The sequence below is a fragment of the Malania oleifera genome, chromosome 10 (genome assembly GCF_029873635.1).
Source record: "Malania oleifera isolate guangnan ecotype guangnan chromosome 10, ASM2987363v1, whole genome shotgun sequence".
Taxonomy (NCBI): Eukaryota; Viridiplantae; Streptophyta; class Magnoliopsida; order Santalales; family Ximeniaceae; genus Malania; species Malania oleifera.
In genome coordinates, this window is record NC_080426.1 from 7,931,514 (window position 1) to 7,953,242 (window position 21,729).

The 21,729-nt window shown below is 37.9% G+C and overlaps 1 protein-coding gene across 1 annotated transcript in view; it reads left to right on the top strand.

Moving 5' to 3' along the window:
* LOC131165293 (E3 ubiquitin-protein ligase SDIR1-like) overlaps nucleotides 1-21,729 on the top strand; it is a 36,208-nt gene that overhangs the window by 8,951 nt on the left and 5,528 nt on the right. The window contains exon 7 of the mRNA XM_058122949.1: nucleotides 21,304-21,349. Coding sequence (XP_057978932.1) covers nucleotides 21,304-21,349 — 46 coding nt within the window. The remainder of the gene's footprint in view (nucleotides 1-21,303; nucleotides 21,350-21,729) is intronic.

Sequence of the window (21,729 nt, forward strand, 5' to 3'; positions counted from 1 at the left end):
TTGAGAAGCAAGATCTAGGCTTAGATTAGAAGTTTTTTAGCAAAAATGAGGGTTAGAAGCTTCGAAGGGGGTAGGACGCACCTTCGGGTGAGATAAAAACAGGGTTCGGGTGGCTGAAGTGCTTAAAAGTTAGGATTTTTCTCGAAAATAAGTATTTATATTTGCGCAGTTCGGTCGCCTGAACTATACGTTTTGTCGCCCGAACTTCTTGTATATTGAAAAGCCTGAACACAGTAAGCATTCGGTCGCCTGAACAGAATGTTCAATCCCCCGAAGTCTTCGGTTGATGCCTTTTCAGCTGTCAGTCGCCTGAACTGCTTTATACTAGTGACTGGTCCAATTAAGGGTTTGGTCGACTGACCTATACCCTTTGGTCGCCTGAAGTCTTGAGATTTTTTTAAAAAAAACTCAAAATTTTGTCCAGAACACTCAAATTAATGAACATCTTTTCCTCAAACTATATCCTTAGCATGCGATAGGCCTAATTCATGTCTTATTGAAATGAAACGGTCCTCTTGAAGAGGTTTCGTGAATATATCAGCCCATTGTTCATCCGTGCTCACAAATTCAAAGAACGATATCTTCCTTTTGCGCATGATCTCTAAGGAAATGATGTCTTATGTCGATATGCTTTGTCCTTGAGTGAGATGTAGGATTTTTGGATATGTTGATGGCGTTAGTATTATCACATTTTATAGGCACAACCTCATATTCCAAATTATAGTCTTCAAGTTGTTGCTTCATATACAACGCTTGAGCACAACAACTTCTTGCAATAACATATTTAGCTTCAGCGGTAGATAATGCCATAGAATTCTATTTAAAACCAAGATACTAGAGAGCGTCCTAAAAAATGACATGTACCCTCTTGCTGTCAAATTTGCATTCAACATAGTCCACATAAGAGTAGTTGATCATTTCAAAGGATGTATCCTTAAGATGCCATAAACCTAAGTCTATAGTACCTATCAAATACCTTAAAATCCTTTTAACGACAATTTGATGTGATTCCTTAGGTCATGCTTGAAATCTAGCACACATACAAATGCTGAACATAATGTCTGGTCTACTAGCTGTTAAGTAGAGCAAACTACCAATCATACCTTGGTAGCATTTTACAGCTACCGGTTTCCCTTGCTCATCTTTATCAAGACTAATAGAAGTGCTCATTGGAGTTCCCAATGCCTTGTCACCTTCTATATCAAATTTTATGAGCAGGTCTTTTATGTACTTAGATTGGTTTATGAAAGTTCCATTTTTGGCTTGTTTGATTTGAAGACCAAGAAAGTATGTTAGTTCACCCATCATGCTCATTTCAAACTCATCTTGCGTGCATGTTGCAAACTCTTTGCATAAATTCTCATTTGTAGAACCAAATATGATATCATTGACATAGATTTGAATGATAGGCATATCATTGGTTTGGGTTTTGATGAAGAGAGTACTGTCCATCTTTCCTCTTGAGAAACCATTTTCTAATAAAAAGCCGCTCAATCTTTCATACCAAGCTCTAGGAGCTTGTTTTAATCCATATAAAGCTTTTGTCAATCTAAACACATGGTTTGGAAAATGGAAGTCTTCAAAATCTGGGGGTTGTGCTACATATACTTCTTCATTTATGAAACCATTTAAGAATGCACTTTTCACATCCATTTGATATAGGTTGAAGTTTTTATCGGATGCGTAGGCTAGTAGCATACGAATTGCTTCCATTCTAGCTATAGGAGCATAGGTTTCCTTAAAAATAATATTTTCTTCTTGATTGTAACCTTGTGCTACCAATCTAGCCTTGTTATGGACAACAATGCCGTTTTCATCCTTTTTTATTCATATAAACCCATTTGGTGCCTATTACTGAATGATCATCGGGTGTAGGAACTAACTCACAAACTTTATTTCTTTTGAATTGATTTAATTCCTCTTGCATGACTAATACTCATGAATCATCGTTGATGGCATCATTAATGTTCTTATGTTCCTCTTGAGACAGGAATGCACAATGATCACACAGGTTCTTAAGTGAAGATCTAGTGGACACCCCTCGTGACGGTTCACCAATGATTTGGTCTTTAAGGTGGTTCTTCACGAATTTCCATTCTTTAGGCAATTCAGCTTGTTCTAGAGAGTCATCATTAGATGGTTCTTTGGTTTCAATGCTCTCTTCTTTGATTTCATGAATTGCTAGGTCTTCTAAACTCTTTCTTATGTCTAGATCATCATTGTCAGTAGTTTTAGATGAGAATAGGTTGGCTTCATCAAATACAACATGGATGGATTCTACAACAGATAATGTTCTTTTGTTGTAGACTCTAAATGCTTTGCTATTCAGAGCATATCCTTGAAAAATCCCTTCATTTGATTTTGCATCGTATTTTCCTAGGTCCCCTTTATCATTTAGAACAAAACATTTACATCCAAATACATGAAAGTATGAAATGTTTGGTCTCTTTCCTTTTCAAAGCTCGTAAGGGGTTTTATTTAGGTTAGCACTAATGGATACTCTATTCATAACATAACAGGCGGTATTTACCGCTCAGTCTAAAAATATTTGGGTAGGTTATGCTCATTTAGCATAGTCCTAGCCATTTCTTGTGGGGATCTATTCTTTCTTTCTACAACTCCATTTTGTTGAGGTGTTTGTGGTGCTGAAAAATTATGTGATATTCCATTTTCATCACAGAATTTTTCAACGCCTTTATTTTTGAACTCACCACCTCTATCGCTTTTTATGTGTAAAATTCCATACCTCTTTTCATTCTGAAGTTTCTTATACAGGTTGGTAAGCATTTTACACACTTCGTCTTTGGAGGATAAGAATAATACCTAGGTGAACCTGGAGTAGTCATCAACTATGACTAATGCATATTGCTTTCCTCCTAGACTTTGTGTTTTTATGGGGCCAAACAAATCTAGATGAATCAACTGCAATGGCATTCCAGTGGATATCAGTTGCTTCTTTTTAAAGCTTGTCTTCATTTGCTTCCCAAGTTGGCAAGCATCACAAACTTTGTCTTTGTGAACTTTGTATTGGGTAAGCCTTTAACTAAGTTCTTCCTAGCTAATTTGGATAAGAGGTCCATGCTAGCATGTCCTAATCTCCTATGCCATAGCCAAGTGGATTCATTTAAGGCCGTAAAATATTTTACATCTTGAGATACTAGGTTTTCAAAGTTTATGCAATACACGTTCTCAACCCGATTTGCTATGAAGAGTATTTCATGTTTTTCCGTATTTTCAACTATGTACTTATCCTTTTTTAAGATTATGTCAAATCCTTTATCACTAAGTTGACTAAAGCTAAGCAGGTTATGCTTTAAACCCTCAACTAACAAGACATTCTCAATTATTAAAGAAGGTTCCTTATTGACTTTGCCGATGCCGATTATTTTACTTTTTGCATTGTCTTCAAAAGTGATGTGTCCACCTTGCTTTAGGGTTAATGATGTGAACTTGGACTTATCTCCCGTCATGTGCCTTGAGCATCCAATGTCCAAGTACCACTTGTCTTTTGAAGGATTGGACATAAAACATACCTACAAAAAGGATTCAAGTTGTTACTTTAGCTATCCAAACCTTCTTAGGTCCCTTTAGGTTAGTTTTGGAGGTTTCTTTGACTCTCCACGCCTTTTTGGTTTTACCATGTTTTCTTTTAAATGGGCATTCAAATTTAATATGGTCCTTTTTCTTACACAAGAAACATGTGGTGTGTGCATATGCATTGGTTGAGGAAGTGCTTGCATAGTTTTTAGATTCTCTTAGAAAATAGCCCATGTAGAGATTCTTTTTCCTCCTATTTTCTATTTCATTAAATTCGATGTCTTCTTTGTCTAAAGACATCTTTTGAGACCCAACTAGTTTGTCAAAATTTTCCTTTCTTCTTGTGAAGTTGTATATTATTTTAGACTGATCTTCTATCTTTCTTTCTTGACTAGCTATCTTTAAATCTTTCTCATTCTCGCAAGTGGCTTGTAATTTCAAGTTCTCTAGTTCTTTAGACATCTTGTTGAGGTCATCTTGTTGATCTTACTCTTTAGTTCAGCAATATGTGAATACTTTTCTTTTTCAACAAAGTGAGTTGACTCTAATTTGTTTGTTAACATGTCATTCTCGCTTTTTAGTGTGGTGTTTCTTTTGGACACCCTAACAAAGCTTTTATGCAGTTTAAATAACTCTATTTTTAATTTAGTGTGTGATGACATGCTTTCACACGATTCATTGCAAGATTCATCACTAGAGTCAATGGAGGAGTTTGAATTAGAATTTACCTCATCATTTAACGCCATGAGACAAAAGTTTGCCACCTCCTGATCACTCGTATCGCTTTCCGAGCTTCTTGAGTTGGAGTCATCCCAAGTTGTGGCCTTCATTGCTTTCTTCTATTTCTTTCTTAGATTCCTTATTAAGCTGTGGACAGTCAAGTTTAATGTCACCTACCTTTTTGCAGTTATAACATGATTAAAGCTACGTCTTCATCATCCATCTCTTCATCTTCTTCGTCACTTGAGCTTTCTTTGGAAGCTGTAAGTGCAATGGATTTCTTGGCTTTGCCAACTTTTGTTGTTATTTCATTAATGGCCATCTCATACGTGAGAAGTGACCCAATGAGTTCGCCTAAGGTCATGGCTTTTAGGTTTCTACCTTCAACTATGGCTGTGGCCTTGGGTTCCCAAACAGACGGAAGTCTTCTAAGGATTTTCCTAATCATTTCGTATGTTGGGTAGTTTTTCCCAAGTGCATTTAGTGAATTTATTATATGGGTGAACCTAGTATACATACTCGATATAGATTCTTCTAGGGTCATCCTGAAGGCTTCATACTCACTAGTGAGCATGTCTATTAAGCTATCCCTAACATCTACGGTTCCCTCATAGGTTATTTTCAGCTTGTCTCATATTTCCTTGGCAGTCTTGCAGCCCATTATTCTATTAAACTCGTTAGCGTCTAACGCACAATACAGGGTATTCTTGCACTAGAGTTTATCTGCATTTGTTTCATGTCGGCCTCATTCATTTCGTTTTCTTCCTTAGGAATTTCCTTGTTTTCAATGACTTTAGAAGGAACATAGTTCCTTGGACTACTACTCTCCAAACTCTCCAATTCATCGTTTGTAAAAATATCCTCATTCTTTGTTTTCAAAAGGTGTAATTTACACCACAAAAGATTGGGGTCTAGTTGAGGATTGTCCTTTTCTAAATGGGGACACACCTAGGTTGGCCATTGTGATCTTTGTGCAACTACCTATTAGGATATATTGCAACCTATACTCTGATACCAATTGAAAGTGATGGTGTGATCCCAAGAGGGGGGTGAATTGGGTGTTTTAAAATTTTAATATGTGGAAACTTGATTAATTTTAAAACTTATTTACCACGTGCTCTAACTATTTCAATATACACGGAAATCTAATCAGTGAACAGCTATACCAATGAACAATCCTAAATATAAAATCAAACCACAAGGTATATTATTTTTCCACCAAATTAATATTGGCAACAAGATATTTAACCATACAAATATTATCTTTGTATTTGAACAATTAACCAATCAATATCAATCAATCCCAGCAGATTAAATCACGTCTGAATTTGCAACTGCAACAGTGCTTGATTACAATGGAATTTTAACTCATTGAAGATATCCACAAATCAACCTCAACATTCATACCATTCCCAAGTCAGATTTAATTCATTCACAGCAGAAGAAATCAATAAATATGTGTGGGAAATTAAAGAGATAAAGGGAAAGAAGAACTCCGAGTTTTTTTACAAGGTTTGGCAATGTGCCTATGTCCTTGCCTCAAGCAACCTGCTGTGAGGATTTCCTTAACTCTCTCCGGTTAATAGGTGGAGTTACCTCTCTTCTTTGAGTAGGTGGAGCACCTCTCTCCTTCCAGGATGTAGAGACACCTCTCAAGCAAGAACACCCTCTTGCTTGGCCGATTCCATCCCCGAATCGATTGTTTAAAAAGCAAATTACAGCAGCAGATTTTCATACGAGATGAAACTTTCTCAGAAGAGTGGATTTGTACAGATTAAAATCACTAATATACTCTCAACAATAAGATGCTATGAAGCTCAAGAGATTTCAAGGTTTTCTGGATTGAAATATATGAAAAATCAAGAGCAAAAACCAGAAAAGATTTTCAGCAGTGAAGAACGGCGCACAGTAGTGATTGAAGGTTGAAATCAATTTGTATTTTGTGCAATTGGGTTTTTTTAACACGTTTAGGGTTCCCATTAAATTGCGGGTTTTGAAATTTGACCATTTTTCCAAAGTTTGGAAGCAATATCTTTTTAAAACAGAAAGAAATCACGCTATTCATAATTTAAATCGCGCACTTTGGTCGCTAGAACCAGTTAAAAACTTAAATTTCAAATAGGCAGTAGCCCTTCGGTCGATTGAACTTCAGGTTTGATCGTTTGAACCTGTTCGGTCGACCGAACTATTAGTCTGGTCGCCCAAACCAACACTGTTTGGGGTTTTATCAATAGCAGTACGCATTTGGTTGACTGAATCACAAGGTCCAGTCGCCTGAACTCACTGAGTCCAGATCAGTTTGTTCAGATTCTTGTGAAATTCAATGTTCTTTATTTCAAAACTCTTTTGTATTCTTTTTGAAAAGATATTGAGACTTCGAAAAAAAATTTCCGAGTTATTGAAATAGGTCTCTAAGTCAATTTATCATATGAGCTTCATAAACAAACTTAAAATTGAGAAGTACTTACATAAGACTTCTAATACATTTAACAAGAAATAAATTCTAAGTCCTCATGTCTTGAAGCTTTAACTTCATCCAAGCTTTAGCCAATCTTCATTTAGCTTTTATTCTTCATGGCTTTTAAGCTTTAAATAAGATCCATTGTGCTTGTGAGTTATGATACTTGTAAATTCACTTGAAGCACAATTAAATTCCTTAGTTTGTCATTATCAAAACCGAGATTAAGCCTTGTTAGGCCAACACCCCCACGCATCGGTCAAATGTTGGTAGTGCGACCCCTCGCGCCAACGCGTGAGTGAATGTCCAACCACCATTTTCTTTTTTATTTTTTCTTTTTCCTCTCCATGCTTTGACTCCCCTAGACTATATTATCAAGTTGTTAGGTTAGTATTTTACTAAAAAAATTCAACCTTTTTCGATTATGCTCTCGAGGGATTCTGTTAATGTCTGTTCAAGGCTTGTGAATGCTTCTTTGTGAGTTTTTTGAAGCTGTGGCAGCATTCATATGTTTAGTTTTGAGGTAGTGGTAGTGCTATATCTGTCAATGAGTTGTTCACCTTGTCCGTGGCAATGCGGAACCCAAGGAATGCATTTGTCGACGCAAAGGGAACACGATGATGCTTGCCCAATTGACTAGACTCACACTCAAGATTAGACACGTAACTCAATGTAGGAACTAGCTATTTCAACTTGTCCAAGGATGGATGACCAAGATGACAATAATAGATTTGAAGTGGTGTAGCTGCGATTGTGCAGGCAATGGTTGGAGAAGAGATGCGTGCATTACATGATAATGCTACTTAGGATTTTGTACCTTTTCCTCTTGATAAGTCTGCTCTTTGTTGTCGCTGGATGTACAATGTGAAAGTCAATCTTGATGGTTCCGTGGCTCGTCTGAAGGCCCACCTTGTTGCTAATGGGTATACTCAGGTATATGACTTGGATTATTTAGACACATTCGCCTCGGTTGCTAAACTTGCGTCGGTACTTTTGTTCATTTTTTTAGCCACCACTTGTCATTGGCCATTACATCAGTTAGATGTGAAGAATGCTTTCCTACATGGTGATCTTGATGAGGTATATATAGAACCTCTTGGGTTTGTTGCTCAGAGGGAGTCGAGCTTGGTATGTCAGCTCAAGAAATCATTATATGATTAAAACTATCTCCAAGAGCATGGTTTGGTTGTTTTAGTATTGTAGTACTTGAGTTTTGCCCTCATTGGTGTGCAGTAGATCACTTTGTATTTTATCACCATACTCCATCGGACAGTATTTTGCTGATTGTATATGTAGATGACATTGTGATCACTGTTGATGATGATTGTGGCATCTAGGACCTAAAGCTTTTTGTACAGAGTAAGTTTCAGACCAAAGACTTGGGACCATTGAAGTACTTCTTAGGTATAGAAGTATCGAGATCTCGCACGGGAACTCTCTTGTCACAGAGGAAGTATGTTCTTGATCTTTTAGATGAGACGGGGCTGTTGGGTTCCAAACCTGTAGATTCACCCATGGATCCTAATAGTAAGTGCTAGATATGGGTGATTTGTTGCCTAACCCAGGTCGGTACCGAAGACTTGTTGGAAAGTTGAATTATCTCACAGTCACTTGATTAGATATATCCTTCGCAACCAGTGTTGTGAGTTAGTTTCTCGATTCCGAGAACAAATCATTGGGATGTAGTAATTCGCATTTTGAGATATCTCAAAGGTGCACTAGGGAGAGGTCTCTTATATCAGGATCGGGGTCACACTCATATTTAGGAATATACAGATGCAAATTGGGCCGGATCACCTTTCGAACGAAGACCCACAACTGGGTATTGTATCTTTGGCGGTGGTAATTTGGCGCCTTGGAAAAGTAAGAAACAAACTGTGGTTGTCAAGTTGAGTGCCGATTCAGAGTATAGGGCTATGTCGCACATTATGTGTGAACTTGTTTGGTTGAGGATCATGTTGAAAGAACTAGGTTTTCCACATTCTCATCCTATGGAGTTGATGTGTAATAATCGAGCTGCTATTCATGTTGCCTCCAACCTTGTCTTCCATGAGCGGACAAAGCATTTTGAAGTTGATTGCCACTTTATTCGAGAGAAACTTGTACAAAAGCTCATTATGACCACTCATGTGAAGTCTGAGTTTCAGCTTGCTGATTTGTTCACTAAAGCCTTAGGAGTTGCTCGTGTGGAATTCATTTGTAACAAGCTAGGAGCATATGTTATATATGCTCCAGCTTGAGGGGGAGTGTTAATAGTTATTTAGTTTTTTAACATTGTTATTATGTGTTAGAGCTTTGTAGTAATAAGTGTGAGTTGGTAAGGGTATTATGGTCATTCATATTGTACTTACATATATTATAAATAGAGGGAGAGACCTATCATTGAGTTTAGGTTTTCCATTTTACCCAATTACTCAACAGAGGCAATTTCAATATGATTGTGTATCTGTATGAAAGAAGTGGGGGTAGCATTGAAACCAATAGCATGAGAGAATTCCTTGACTTTATCAATGTGAGTGGCCTTATTGATCTCCCTCTCATTGGTGGCAACTTCATTTGGTCTAACTCCATGGAGCCGCCTTCCTTTTCAAGGATTGAGAGGTTCCTAATTTTGGTTGAATTGGAATTTTATTTTGCTCACATGATTCATAGTCTACTTCCTAGGCCCATCTTAGATCATTTCCTCGTCTCCCTTGACATGGGGGGGAGTTAAATGAGGGCCAACCCCATTTCGCTTTGAAAATATGTGGTTAAAATGTGATGGTTTTGAGGAGTGGGTGAAAACTTGGTGGTCTTCTATCTGGTCATGGGGAAGGCTAATTTTGTGCTTGTCTCAAAGTTGAAAGGAATAAAATATAAGCTTAAGATTTGGAGTAGAAACATCTTTGGGAATGTTCAAGCGAAGAAGATTGTTATCCTTAATGGCATCAAAGAGATTGATGAGCAAGAATTAATCGAGGGTCTTAATGATGATCAGCTAGCCAAAAGAGCTATGCTTAAGAAGGAATTGTATGAGGTGATTATCTTGAAGAGATATCTTGGAGGCAGAAACCCAGAACTCAATGGCATAAAGAGGGGGACTGTAATACAAATTCTTTCATTGGACAACAAATGCTTGCCATAGAAGTAACACCCTATCCAACATTGAAATTTGGAAGTCACCTTAACTAGGGAAAATGATTGTAGAATAGGTATTTGTGATTTTAATAAATATCTCTACATTGAACCCTAGGCTTGGAGACCTCAGTGGATGACGTCAATTTCAGATCCCTCAGTTCTTCCATTGCAGAGTGGCTTGAGAGATCTTTTGAAGAAGCAGAAGTACTCCAAGTTATTAAAAATTGCAATGGGGATAAAGCTCCTGGGCTGGGTGGTTTCTCCTTGACTTTCATTTAGGCTAACTGGATCCTCCTCAAATATGACTATTAAACATGTTCGAGGAGTTCCATAGATTAGGATAATTTGTCAGTTGCATAAATACCACCGTTATAGTTCTTGTTCCAAAGAAAGTTGGGGATGCTAGCATCAAAGATTTTTGCCCCATTAGCTTGGTGGGAAGCATTTATAAAATCATTGCTAGAGTACTCGCTGAAAAGTTAAAAAAAGCGATACTGGAAGTCATTGGTCAGTTTCAACATGCTTTTTTGGCTGGAAGACAGATTATGGATCCTGCCCTTATTGCTAATGAAGTGGTGGATGCCTATCTGAAGAAGGGAAGAAGAGAATAGCTTGCAAACTGGATATGGAGAAAGCATTCAATCATGCCAACTAAAACTTTCTTCTTTATCTCCTCAGGAAAATAGGCTTTGGTGTACTTGGACTGCTCAATGCATCAGAATCCCAAGCTTCTCTGTGCTCATTAATGGATGCCCTTCTGATTTCTTTTGCTTCTTGAGAGGCTAGAGACAAGGAGATCCTTTGTCCCCTTTCTGTTTATATGCAGATGAAAGCTACTGAAGGAGGGATCTTTAGAGGTCTTAGGGTGGGCAGATGGGAAGGCTTACAGAAGTTTCTCAGCTTCTTTTTGCAGATGATACTATTACTTTTTGTGAAGATGATCCACTCCATATCCTCAACCTCTGATGCATTTTGTTAGGGTTTGAGGTCGTGTCAGGCTTAAAAGTGAGCTTATTCTTATTGGGGAGAACACACTCCGGGGGGGGGGGGGGGGACCTTTCCTTGCTAGTCTCTTGGGTTGCAAGATGGGAACATTTCCTATTAATTGCCTCGGTCTCTCACTGAGGGCCAAATTCAAAGAGAGGATTTTGGGGCCCTATTATTGAAAAGTTTGAAAGGAGATTGGTAGGATGGAAAAGAAATTTCTTATCAAAAGGAGGCAGAGTCACTCTTATCAAGAGCACTTTGATAAATCTTCCAATTTACTTCATGTCTCTCCTTCTCTTACTGGCCTTAGTCGCTAGGAGATTGGTGGGAATTTAGAGTAGATTTTTTTTAGGGAAGCTTACGACACGAGTTTAAATACCACCTTGTTAGATGGGGAGTGGTCAAAGAATCCACTTGTTTAGGAGATCTGGGGTTGAAGTCCCTTGTCACTTTCAGTAAAGCCCTTCTCAGGAAGTGGTTATGGAGGTTCATGAAGGAGAAAGACCACCTTTGGTGGAGCATTATTGTTTCTAAATATGAGCTAGAGCACAATGATTGGACAACACATGATAGAAGAGGCCCCTGTGGAGTGGGTGTATGGAAATTCAGCAGGAAAGGATGGGATGATTTTTTTTCAATTTGTGACATTTCAAGTGGTGAATGGGGCCAATGTTTACTTTTGGCATGATATGTGGTGTGAGAATCATAATCTTAGAGCTGCATTTCTTTCCATATACAGCTTGGCTTGTGACATAAATGCCCTTGTCAGTCATACCTCCAAATTACTGGTCAGTGAATTTTCTGGGATATCCCTTTTACAAGGAATGTGGGAGATTGGGAACTTCACACACACTCAATTCTACTGATTTTTAAATAATTTCCATCACCAAACATCCCCAATGAGCCAAAATGGGCTTTGGACAAAAATGGCGTTTTCTCTATTAAATTTTTTTTATAAGAAGCTCTCACTGTTGGGAAGAATTTGCAATAACTCCCCTTGGGTTCACATTTGGAAGACAGCAGTCCTTTCAAAGGTTGCCTTTTTTCTTAGGAGTCCGTACATGGAAATATTTTACCCCTTGTGTCATCTGCAGAAAAGAGGGCTTACAGTCATGAATTGGTGTCTTTTCTGCATAGTGGATGCAGAATTAGTAAACCACATTCTTCTCCACTGCCCCTGGACAAGGAACATGTGGAATTTGGCTCTTTCCTTGACTGGGCAGCAGTGGGTTGCGACAAATTCAGTTGAAGGGGAGATTTGGGCGTGGAAAGGCATCAGAACCACAAGGGGAAGCGAAAGGCTTTGAACTTCATCCTCTCACCATCTTTTGGTGGGCTTGGAAGGAAAGAAATAAGAGAGCCTTCAAAGATTCATCTACTTCACTTAAAACCTGTAAAGCCCAATGGATTACTGCTATCTCCAGCTGGTTTAGTGGGAAATTTGTTAATGATCATTTTGTAATCCTTGACGTTTGTGACACTCTACAAGGTGGTTGATGTTTTGTACCATGGGTTGACATTTCCTTGATGCTTTGATAATATATTTTATTTTTTCTGATAAAAAAAATAAAAATAAATGCCAACTCACAGTAGGTTTTTTAGTCTTATACAATTCCATGCTGACTTGAGTGAGAATCTTCCAGAAGCAGTATGGTTCCATGGAATAGAATCCTCAGTATCTGAAATTGGAAAAAAGTCGTCAAATTCTTTAAAACAGCCACTCTACTGGATGGCCTGCTGGCCTATTTCCAACCCCTATTGTTGATTATTGCATTTAATGTGGCATTCAATGGGAGGCCAAGATCAATTGCTAAAATAGAACAAGTATGCATCAAGAGATTTCTTGGATGCCAGTCATATGAAATAAAGGTGGACTTTCTAGTTCTATTTTCTGTAGTATGTTTAACACAGGGATTTGTGGTGTCTCTGGCTTTCAGAATAGACTTCCATGTTGAAAAACAGTGAGGAGGAGAGATAACAGTCCCAATTCTTCTATTAATGTACTTATTGCTGAGTAATGAGGAAACCTGAAGTAAAGATTTGTCAGAGAAAATCTGGCAGAGAAGCTTAAGAGCATTATCATCACTCCATTTAGAAATAAAATAAATGTTGACCTTCTTCTGAATAAGTCTTATGCACATTGAGCCATCAGACCTTATGACCATTAGTCTTCCAGTCATGACCTTGCCATAAAAAAGCTTTCGACTTCTGGTTGAGCTCTTTGATAAGAGATTTTTGGGAGGAAGCAAAATGAGCTCCAATGGGACTGAATGCTCAACAAGACTGGTTTGATTGATTGCAATTTTCCTGCATAAGACAGGTACTTGCAAGTTGCAAATCCAATAATTAATTATATAATAAACTTTCACAAGAAAGACAGCACAGTCAACTTTGTTTACCCTTTTTATGACCAAGGGGATGCCAAGGTACTTTGCAGGAAGCCTATTTTCTTGAACCCCAAGAATCTGGACAATATTCTGTTCAAAATCCTGAATGGCTGAGGTAAAGATGTGAAGAGCTCAGAGGTTGAAAGGTTTGCTTGGAGCACAGAGAGGGAGTGTAAAGGAATTAAAGCATTTTTTATGCTTGTTGTAGAAACAGAATCTCCATGACAGAGGATGAGGAGGTCATCAGCAAACTGTGAAAAGTTCACCTTTTTGAAGCTACCCTTTGAAGAATCCTGGTAAAAAATTCCATAGTCAAGACAAACAAATAAGGGGAAATGGGGTCGCCTGGTCTAATCTCTTTCTTCCCTTAAAAAAAACTCCTCCATGGAACCATTTATACGAAGGGAGAAGTGAGGAGAGGTTGTACATTCCCTAACCTAGCCTATGAAGTTTGTAAGAGTGTCAGTTGCTTAGAGAACCAGAATAAAATCCCAGTCCACTGAATTAAAAGCTTTCTATAGAGAGTATAGATCCACTTTTAAAGCTAATTTGGGAGTTCTAGAATTTAATGATAGCTATGCAAAAGCTCTTGAGCAAGTAGGATATTATCTTGGATGGACTTCCCTTTTAAAAAAGCAGTCTGGTTTATTACTGACAAAAGAAGGCAAGCATGATAAAGCTGTTGGCCATAATCTTAGAGATGAATTTATACGGAAGGTTACAGCAAGATGGTTCTGAAATCGGAAGGATGGGAGGGGTTCTTGACTTAGGAACTAGAGCAATAAGAGTGGCAGTGACTTGCTTTAGCAATTTAGAATCACCTAAAAAAGAATGGATTGCATCAACTAGATCTTCTTTATAGTCTCACAAGATTTTAAAGAATTTGGCAGTAAGGCTATCAGGCTGAGGCCTTATCGTCAGGAGAGGAGAAGACAGCCTTCTTAATTTCACCTTTGCCAAGAAGAGAAATTCCCACTTCAGAGCATTTAAAGTCTAGGAGATCTTCTAAAAAAGAGTGGTTGTAGTGAATGACACTGGGATCTTGAGAAGCCAGCCAGTTTGAGTAGAAAGAAAGAAGAATTTCCATGATACCTTCAAAAGAGATTTTTCAATTTCCTTGACATCCTCAAAAGAGCTTACTCTATTTCATTGACCAAAAATCTGATTTGTGCATGAATAGTTCTAGCATTAACTATTTTTTAAAAAAAAAACTTCTTATGATCATCCAATTGCAGCCATGACTCATGAGATCCTAGATCTACGGTTTAGGAGATCTTCCTCAGCTTTTAGAAAATCCAAGTATTTTTGTTGAGCATAATTAACAGCCAAGACTATTTCCTGACTTTGAGATTGGAAAAGATCAAAATGAGCTATGTCCAGATCTGATTTAGCCAAGTGAATCCTATCACCTATCTTGGAGAAGTGATTCTTGTGAAAAAGCTCCTAACATTCTTTTTTAAAATTGTCGATGGTTATTTGGTATTTAGCATTATTAGTATGTGTTATAGTTATGTAAGTGTGAGTTAGTAAAGGGTATTATAGTCATTGGTATTGTACTTGACATATATTATAAATAGAGGGAGAAAGCTATCATTGATGTTAGGTCTTCCATTTTACTTGATTATTCCACATGGTATCAGAGCAAGATCCGACCTAAACCCCAAGCTCAAGCAAAAACCAAACCCTAAACCAAATCCTAAATCTCAAACTTGCTGCTGTAGAAGCCACCAAAGACCAAAAGCTAAGTCTAGGGGCTGCCGTAAAAACACTTTAGTTTCCGTAAAAATTCTAAACGCTGCTGTCCTTTCAGAAACTCAAAGAAACACCTTATATTTTACTAAAATAACCACCTAGCCACCCTCAGAACTTGCTGATTTGCTACCTTGTGAAATTTCACAATCAAATAGTGACCCATGTGCTGCTCGGCACATGAGAGTTTTTTGAGCAAGATTTTTGCTCCCATTTTTTCAAGAATGTTCTAAATACCTCCATATATCATAACATCAAGTTGTTCATCATGTATTTTGTTCAACAAAATTCAATTTCTTTGATTGTTCACTCAGAGCACTGTGTTAATGATTGTTTGGTACCATTAGAGTTGTGTGCTGGTTTCTTGAGGCTTTGTGTAAGATTTTTTTTACGGCTGTGGAAGCCTTATGCTAGTTCAGTTGTGACTCATACGTGGTGGGTCACCTTTTTCGTGGTTGCTTCAATTGTTCTGGTGCTGTGTTGGTTTCTTGGGTGTACAATGTGAAAGTCAATCTTGATGGTTTTGTGGCTTATTTGAAGGCCCACCTTGTTGTTAAGGGATATACTCAGGTGTACGGTTTGGATTATTCAGACACATTCTCTCTGGTTGTTGAACTTGCCTCAGTACGTTTGTTCATCTCCTTAGCCACTACTTGTCATTGTCCTTTACATCAGTTAGATGTGAAGAATGCATTCCTACATGATGATCTACATGGTGATCTTCAAGAGGAGGTCTATATGGAGCAACCATCTGTATTTGTTGCACAGGGTAGTCAGGCTCAGTGTGTTGGCTTAAGAAATCATTATACAGATTAAAACAGTCTCTCAAACCATGGTTCGACCGATTTAGTGTTGTAGTACTAGAGTTTGGCCTCTGTAGTTTGTGGTGGATCACTTTGTATTTTATCGTCATACTCCATCAGGTAGGATTTTTCTTATTGTGTATGTGGATGACACTGTGATCTTTGGCGATGATGATCAAGGCATCTCGCATCCGTGACCTAAAACTTTTCTTACAGAGTAAGTTCAAACCAAGGACTTAGGAGTTAGGACCATTGAAGTACTTCTTGGGTATAGAAGTATCGAGATCTCATATGGGAACCGTCTTATCACAAAGGAAGTATGTTCTTGATCTTTTAGATAAGACTGAGTTGTTAAGGTCCAAACTTGTTCATACACCCATGGATCACAATAGTAAGTTAGTGCAAGATATGGATGATTTGTTGTCTAACCCATGATGGTACTAGAGACTTGTTAGAAAGTTGAATTATCTTACACTCACTCAACCATATATATCTTTCACAACAAATGTTGAGTTAGTTTCTCAATTCTACTGGAACAAGTCATTGGGATGCAGTAATTCGCATTGTGAGATATCTCAAAGGTGCACTAGGGAGAGGTCTCCTATATTGGGATTGAGGTTATACTCATATTTAGGGATATATAGGTGTAGATTGGGTTGGGTTGCCTTTTGACTGGAGATCCACAATGGGGTACTATATCTTTGTTGGTGGTAATTTGGTTTCTTGGAAGAGTAAGAAACAAATTGTGATGGCCAAGTCAAGTGTTAGGTCAAAGTATAGGACTATGACACACTACATGTGAACTTGTTTGGTTGAATAGCATGTTGGAAGAATTGGTTTTCCACATTCTCAGCCTATGGAGTTGATGTGTGTAAATTGAGATGTTATTCATGTTGCCTCTAACTTGGTCTTCCATGAGTGAACAAAGCATATTAAAGTTGATCGCCACTTTGTTCGGGAGAAACTTGTACATAGCTCATTACAACCGCTCATGTGAAGTCTGATTTTCTGTTTGCTGTCTTGTTCACTAAAGCCTTGGGAGGTGCTTGTGTGAAATTCATTTGTAACAAGCTAGGAGCATATGATATATATATGCTCCAGCGTAAGCGGGAGTGTTAATGGTTATTTGGTCATTTAGCATTATTACTATGTGTCAGAGTTATGTTTGTAAGGGTATTATGGTCATTGGCATTGTACTTGACATATATTATAAATAGAGGGAGAGACCTACCATTGATGTTAGGTCATCCATTTTACCCAATTGTTCAACAAAAACCTTCAACTTCTGCCAGAAAGCATATATGGGGGTGCCCATAAAAGAACAAGAACAGGATGCCTTGACAAAGTCCATGAAATCAAGATGAGAAGCCCAACAGTTTAAATTTTTGAAGGTAAAATTTGAACCCTTATCTGAGCTTTGAGAAGACCCTAATGAATAATAGCTGGGCAGTAATCTGAAAAATCAGGAACATGAGTTCCACCACGAAATTGGGGTGGGCCAGATTGAAAGCTGAAGAAATCTAGACCCTGTCCTGCTTCCTAGGAATGAGCCCCTCCTCCCTTTTATTGGACCAAGTGAATATAGGACATTAAAAGGAAAATCTTCCAAGCTTGCTTGCATAAGAAAGTATTTAAGATTTTCCAAACCAACTAGATTAGGAGCTGAAATTAAGCAGTTGCTTTCAGAAATATATCTCACAGTTTGGGGGGGCGGGGGGGAGGGTGTGGAGTGTCTCCTCAGGCTCATTTGAAAATCTAATCATATAATTCGAGAGCTGTTTTCTTTCTTGAACACAGTTTGAGGCATAGATAAATGTAATCAAACAGCAACTTGAACCTGATTTGACTTTCAAACTGATGAATTCAAGTTTTGAGATAACTTCAATAATGATCAGTCTTTGGGGTCATAACCGACCCACAATCTACCAAAGGGAGAACCAGAACAGTAGTTATGCAGGAAAATCCAGTTTCTTTGGATAAAAAAATTTACTTTAGCAAAGTTGGGAGGCTTAATTTAGTTTCACATAATCCAAGCATACTGAGAGCCTTTTTTTTAATTAGTAAATTGACTTCTTTTTTTCTTTAAAGGGTCATTTAGACCCCGAATATTTCCTCAACAAATATTCAATGGATTATGTGATAACATTTGGGTATTTATTTTCCCAAGCTTAGCTTGGGTTTTAGGATGCCTGCCTTTCTTTCTTGCTTTTTTGCCCCCAAGCTCTGAAGGTTTCGTTCCACTTCAGAGATAGCAGAAGCCCGAGTCACCATTTTACAGTTTTACTTTGCATCTACAGGTTTAGGACCGAAGCTAGAAGAGGAAGGAACTGTACTGACAGGAGTAGTTTCTGAAATATTTACTCTCTCTGGGTCAGCAAAACCAGCAATAATGATTGTACAGGTACCTTTAAGTCCATTAGTGATATCTTTGCTAGGTGCCTTAGAAGTAGAACCAGTAACAAAGTTATTTGTTACTTGAGAACCAGAATCAAAACTATGCCTGTGTCCATTTGAAGGAGTAAAGACTGCAGCAGCTGAGGTATCAAGGCCAGAGCCTGACTGAGCCATTCTTCCTACCTTTTCACGTATCACTTTGATCTTTAACGTCATTTTATTTAATTTTCTTTTAGAAAATTTATCAATATCCAATGAATTTAGGACAGGAGCCACCACTGATACAACATAACAACCTTAGTATTGGACAAACTATTTTTAGTGTTAGCAGACTTATTATTTGTGTCATAATTCTCATCATCAGAACTATTACTATCCTCTTTAGTCAAAGCTGAAAAGGATTAGAAATGTACATGGATATTCTTCTTTTCTGTCCATTTTTGCTTTATGGGCTTCCCAGCAAATTCAAGGTCAACTACAACAATATAATGGTTCAATAGAATCAGATAACTGCTCATAAATGTCAGTTTCAACACATACTCTGGCACATGCCAGATTCTTCACTCTGTTTAGTGTGCGAACCCACGTAAAGAGGACCTCCAAGGGAATTCGCTGCATTGCTAAGACCTTTTGTGGTCCAATAGTCTAATGGATCATTAAAGATTTTTTTACCCAAATAGGTACCTTATCCATACTTAATTGTTCTTCTTCAGCCATAGGATGCCATTTTCCAGGAACTTCGTTGTACTGCCTATGAACCAGGGGCCATTTTCAAAGATACACTGTATCCTGACACTCCTGAATTTAAACATATATGAGCCATTTGAGAGTGAGTAGATCTCCATTGGACATGACTTTTATATTCTCTACAATTATTTTTACCTATGGATATGCTGGAGAGTTGCCAAGAAAATGATCAAACAGAGAATTTCTCCTTTTTCTAGATTCCAAAAATTTCGTTTGGCAGGCAAACCATTGTCTTTCCATCAGATTTAACAGGCTGAAAAAACTGAAGCTCATAATTTTTAGAAGAATCCTTTTCAAACAAACTACACCATGTTTTTCCTTCCGACTTTGCAGCTGTTAATCATCAGGAACTAATTGCTTCACTTGTAATCTTTGAACTTCACCAAGACTGCAGCCAAGAGATTTCTTGTGTCTTCCAGAGGTTCCCAAAAATTTGATCTATAGTACTCAAATCAGATTTCCTTTGGCATTTTCCATGCACAAAAATATCTGTTGACAAGAAACAATTCTCATTCATGCAGGTTTTCTATTATAAGAATCTTCCCAAGAGTTGCCTCCCATGCAAAAAATGCTGCATTCGAGGTGGCAGTAGCTCTCCGAATATGCTTCCAGGGGAAGCTGCTAGCCTGCTACTGGCTGTTGCAGGAGAAGTGAGACTCCTGTAGTAGGATCTGGCTATAAAGCTGCTGTTTTTGTCTGGGGTCCACTTAGGTTAATAATGATGTTCCAAAAGGGAACTTTGTACAAGCTGCCAAAGAAATCCAGATGGTGATCATCTCTACATCATAGGCATTCCTCACCAAGGGACTGTTTGTGGAAGTCCCTTCTGCTGAAATTTGGAGGTGGTACTAATTAGAGCTTCTTTGTCATAGGCCAAGCTGAATATAGAAGGAAACATTGTGCTAAAGGGAGAAGCATTTTCACATTTAATAAGGGGGAAAAATCTTCCTAGCCTCTCTTGATGAGTCTCCAAACTCCAACATCTTGAAGGGCCCAACCATTGTGGTGAAGACCATATTTTGATGCTACGTTTTTTCTCCAAAATGGTCTTTCTCCTTCATGAACCTCTAAATCCATTTTCCAAGCGGGGGCTGTGTTTAAAGTAGAGAGGGAACTTTCGCCCAGTGCCTCCACTTTAAATAGGTTGCTCAAATGGTATTTTTTTCCAAATGTGTTCCATTCTTTTGGCAACTGAACAAGGGATGGGAAAAATGGACATACAATAGATCGGGATGTTTCCTTCTACAGCCAGCAAATTTCTTCTGTCAAATCTTTCAATGATAGATCCCAAACTCCTTTACCTTTGAATTTATCTCCAAGAAGGTGACCAAGGTAGGTTATGGGAAAAGCCTCTAATTTGCAACCCAGAATGGCCGCAAGGAACTCCCCTCCGCTGTGCTGTATCCCATTGGAATAGTTTCACTTTTCAGAGTTATCTTTCAGTCCAGAGACTGCTTCAAAGCTGATAAATTGAGGATTTGTTGAGGATCTGCTTTGCAGAAAGTGGTGGTCTATTGAAGGTTTTGGAGTGTACATGGTGAAATATGCATGGCTGTGATGATTGGTGGAGGAGCTTCTGTTGAAGGTTTTGGAGAATTGAATCCCACTAAGCCAATTCAGATTTAGCTGGCAATGGACATTAAAACAACAAAATATGAAAATGATCATCCCTGCTGTCTTGTAGGTGTTGAGAGAGAGAGAGTTTGAGAGAGAGAGAGAGAGAGCATGATCTTGCCAAGTAATGGTGCAAGCCAAATGTGTAATTTTTTAACTAATTTGTCTATTTAAAAAAATTGGAAAATCCAAAAATTGAGATGGGGATGGGGGAATGGAGCTCTCTTATTGCTCAGTAACAAACTATATATATTTATGTATATTTGAGAATGCTTGATATTTCTTAAGTGAAAAAATTATAGATGCTAGTATATGCTATGTTTTCACTATATATTAAAAAGTGCACTTGTCCCATTTGCTTCAATAGCAGGGTTCTGATCTTATGTGATCTTTGCTCACAAATTAATTTCACACTTAGTTGTAACTTTTATTGTTTTAAAAGTGTGCTATGCTTTAAACCGTCTCCACTAGTCCTGGCAAGAGAAAGAAAGAGGATGGGTGTGAATTCATTGTGTGCAAGTGCATGTGTTCGCATGTGTTCATGGATGTGAGGTGCACATGTGTTGTTGTATTGGCAGTCTTATTTGTGGTGAAGTAGGGATGCCATTGATATCTGTGGGTGAAATAAGGTTCTCTCTTGATTTTTTTTTAAAGGATTCCTCCATGACTTTGACGACTTTCTATTGTTTGTAATGCATTATATTTTTTGAAATATATTTAGAGTGAGTCCATATGAGGTTTTGTTGAATTGTTTAGTATTTGTAGATCTCAATTCTGGTTTTGTTGGCAGTGTTGGTTCAACAATGCAACAGGCTTCATCTTCAGCCTCGACCGAGGTATTATCTTCTGTTTGTTGTATATCTTTGTTATTTTAACTTAATACAATTATCAGTTGTGTTGATAAGCTACTATCTTCCCCTTCACATCTAGTAGCAAACATACACCTTTTTTTATATCTTATATCATTGTATGCATGACATTAATTTCCAAAAAAAATCCAGGACATGATTGGTTTACTCAGTATTACTTTTTTCTTATCCTGTGTCAAATAGAACTGTGTTTGCTTTCAATGGGCTTAATGTGCTGTGTGGTACATGATTTGATGAACTGATGATCTCATACTACCATATTCTGATGGAGGATCCTTTATGTTGGCCTTGTGTATGAAGCCTCTATTTGTTTTAGCCTGATCTCCTAGTAAGTGTGATATTTCTTT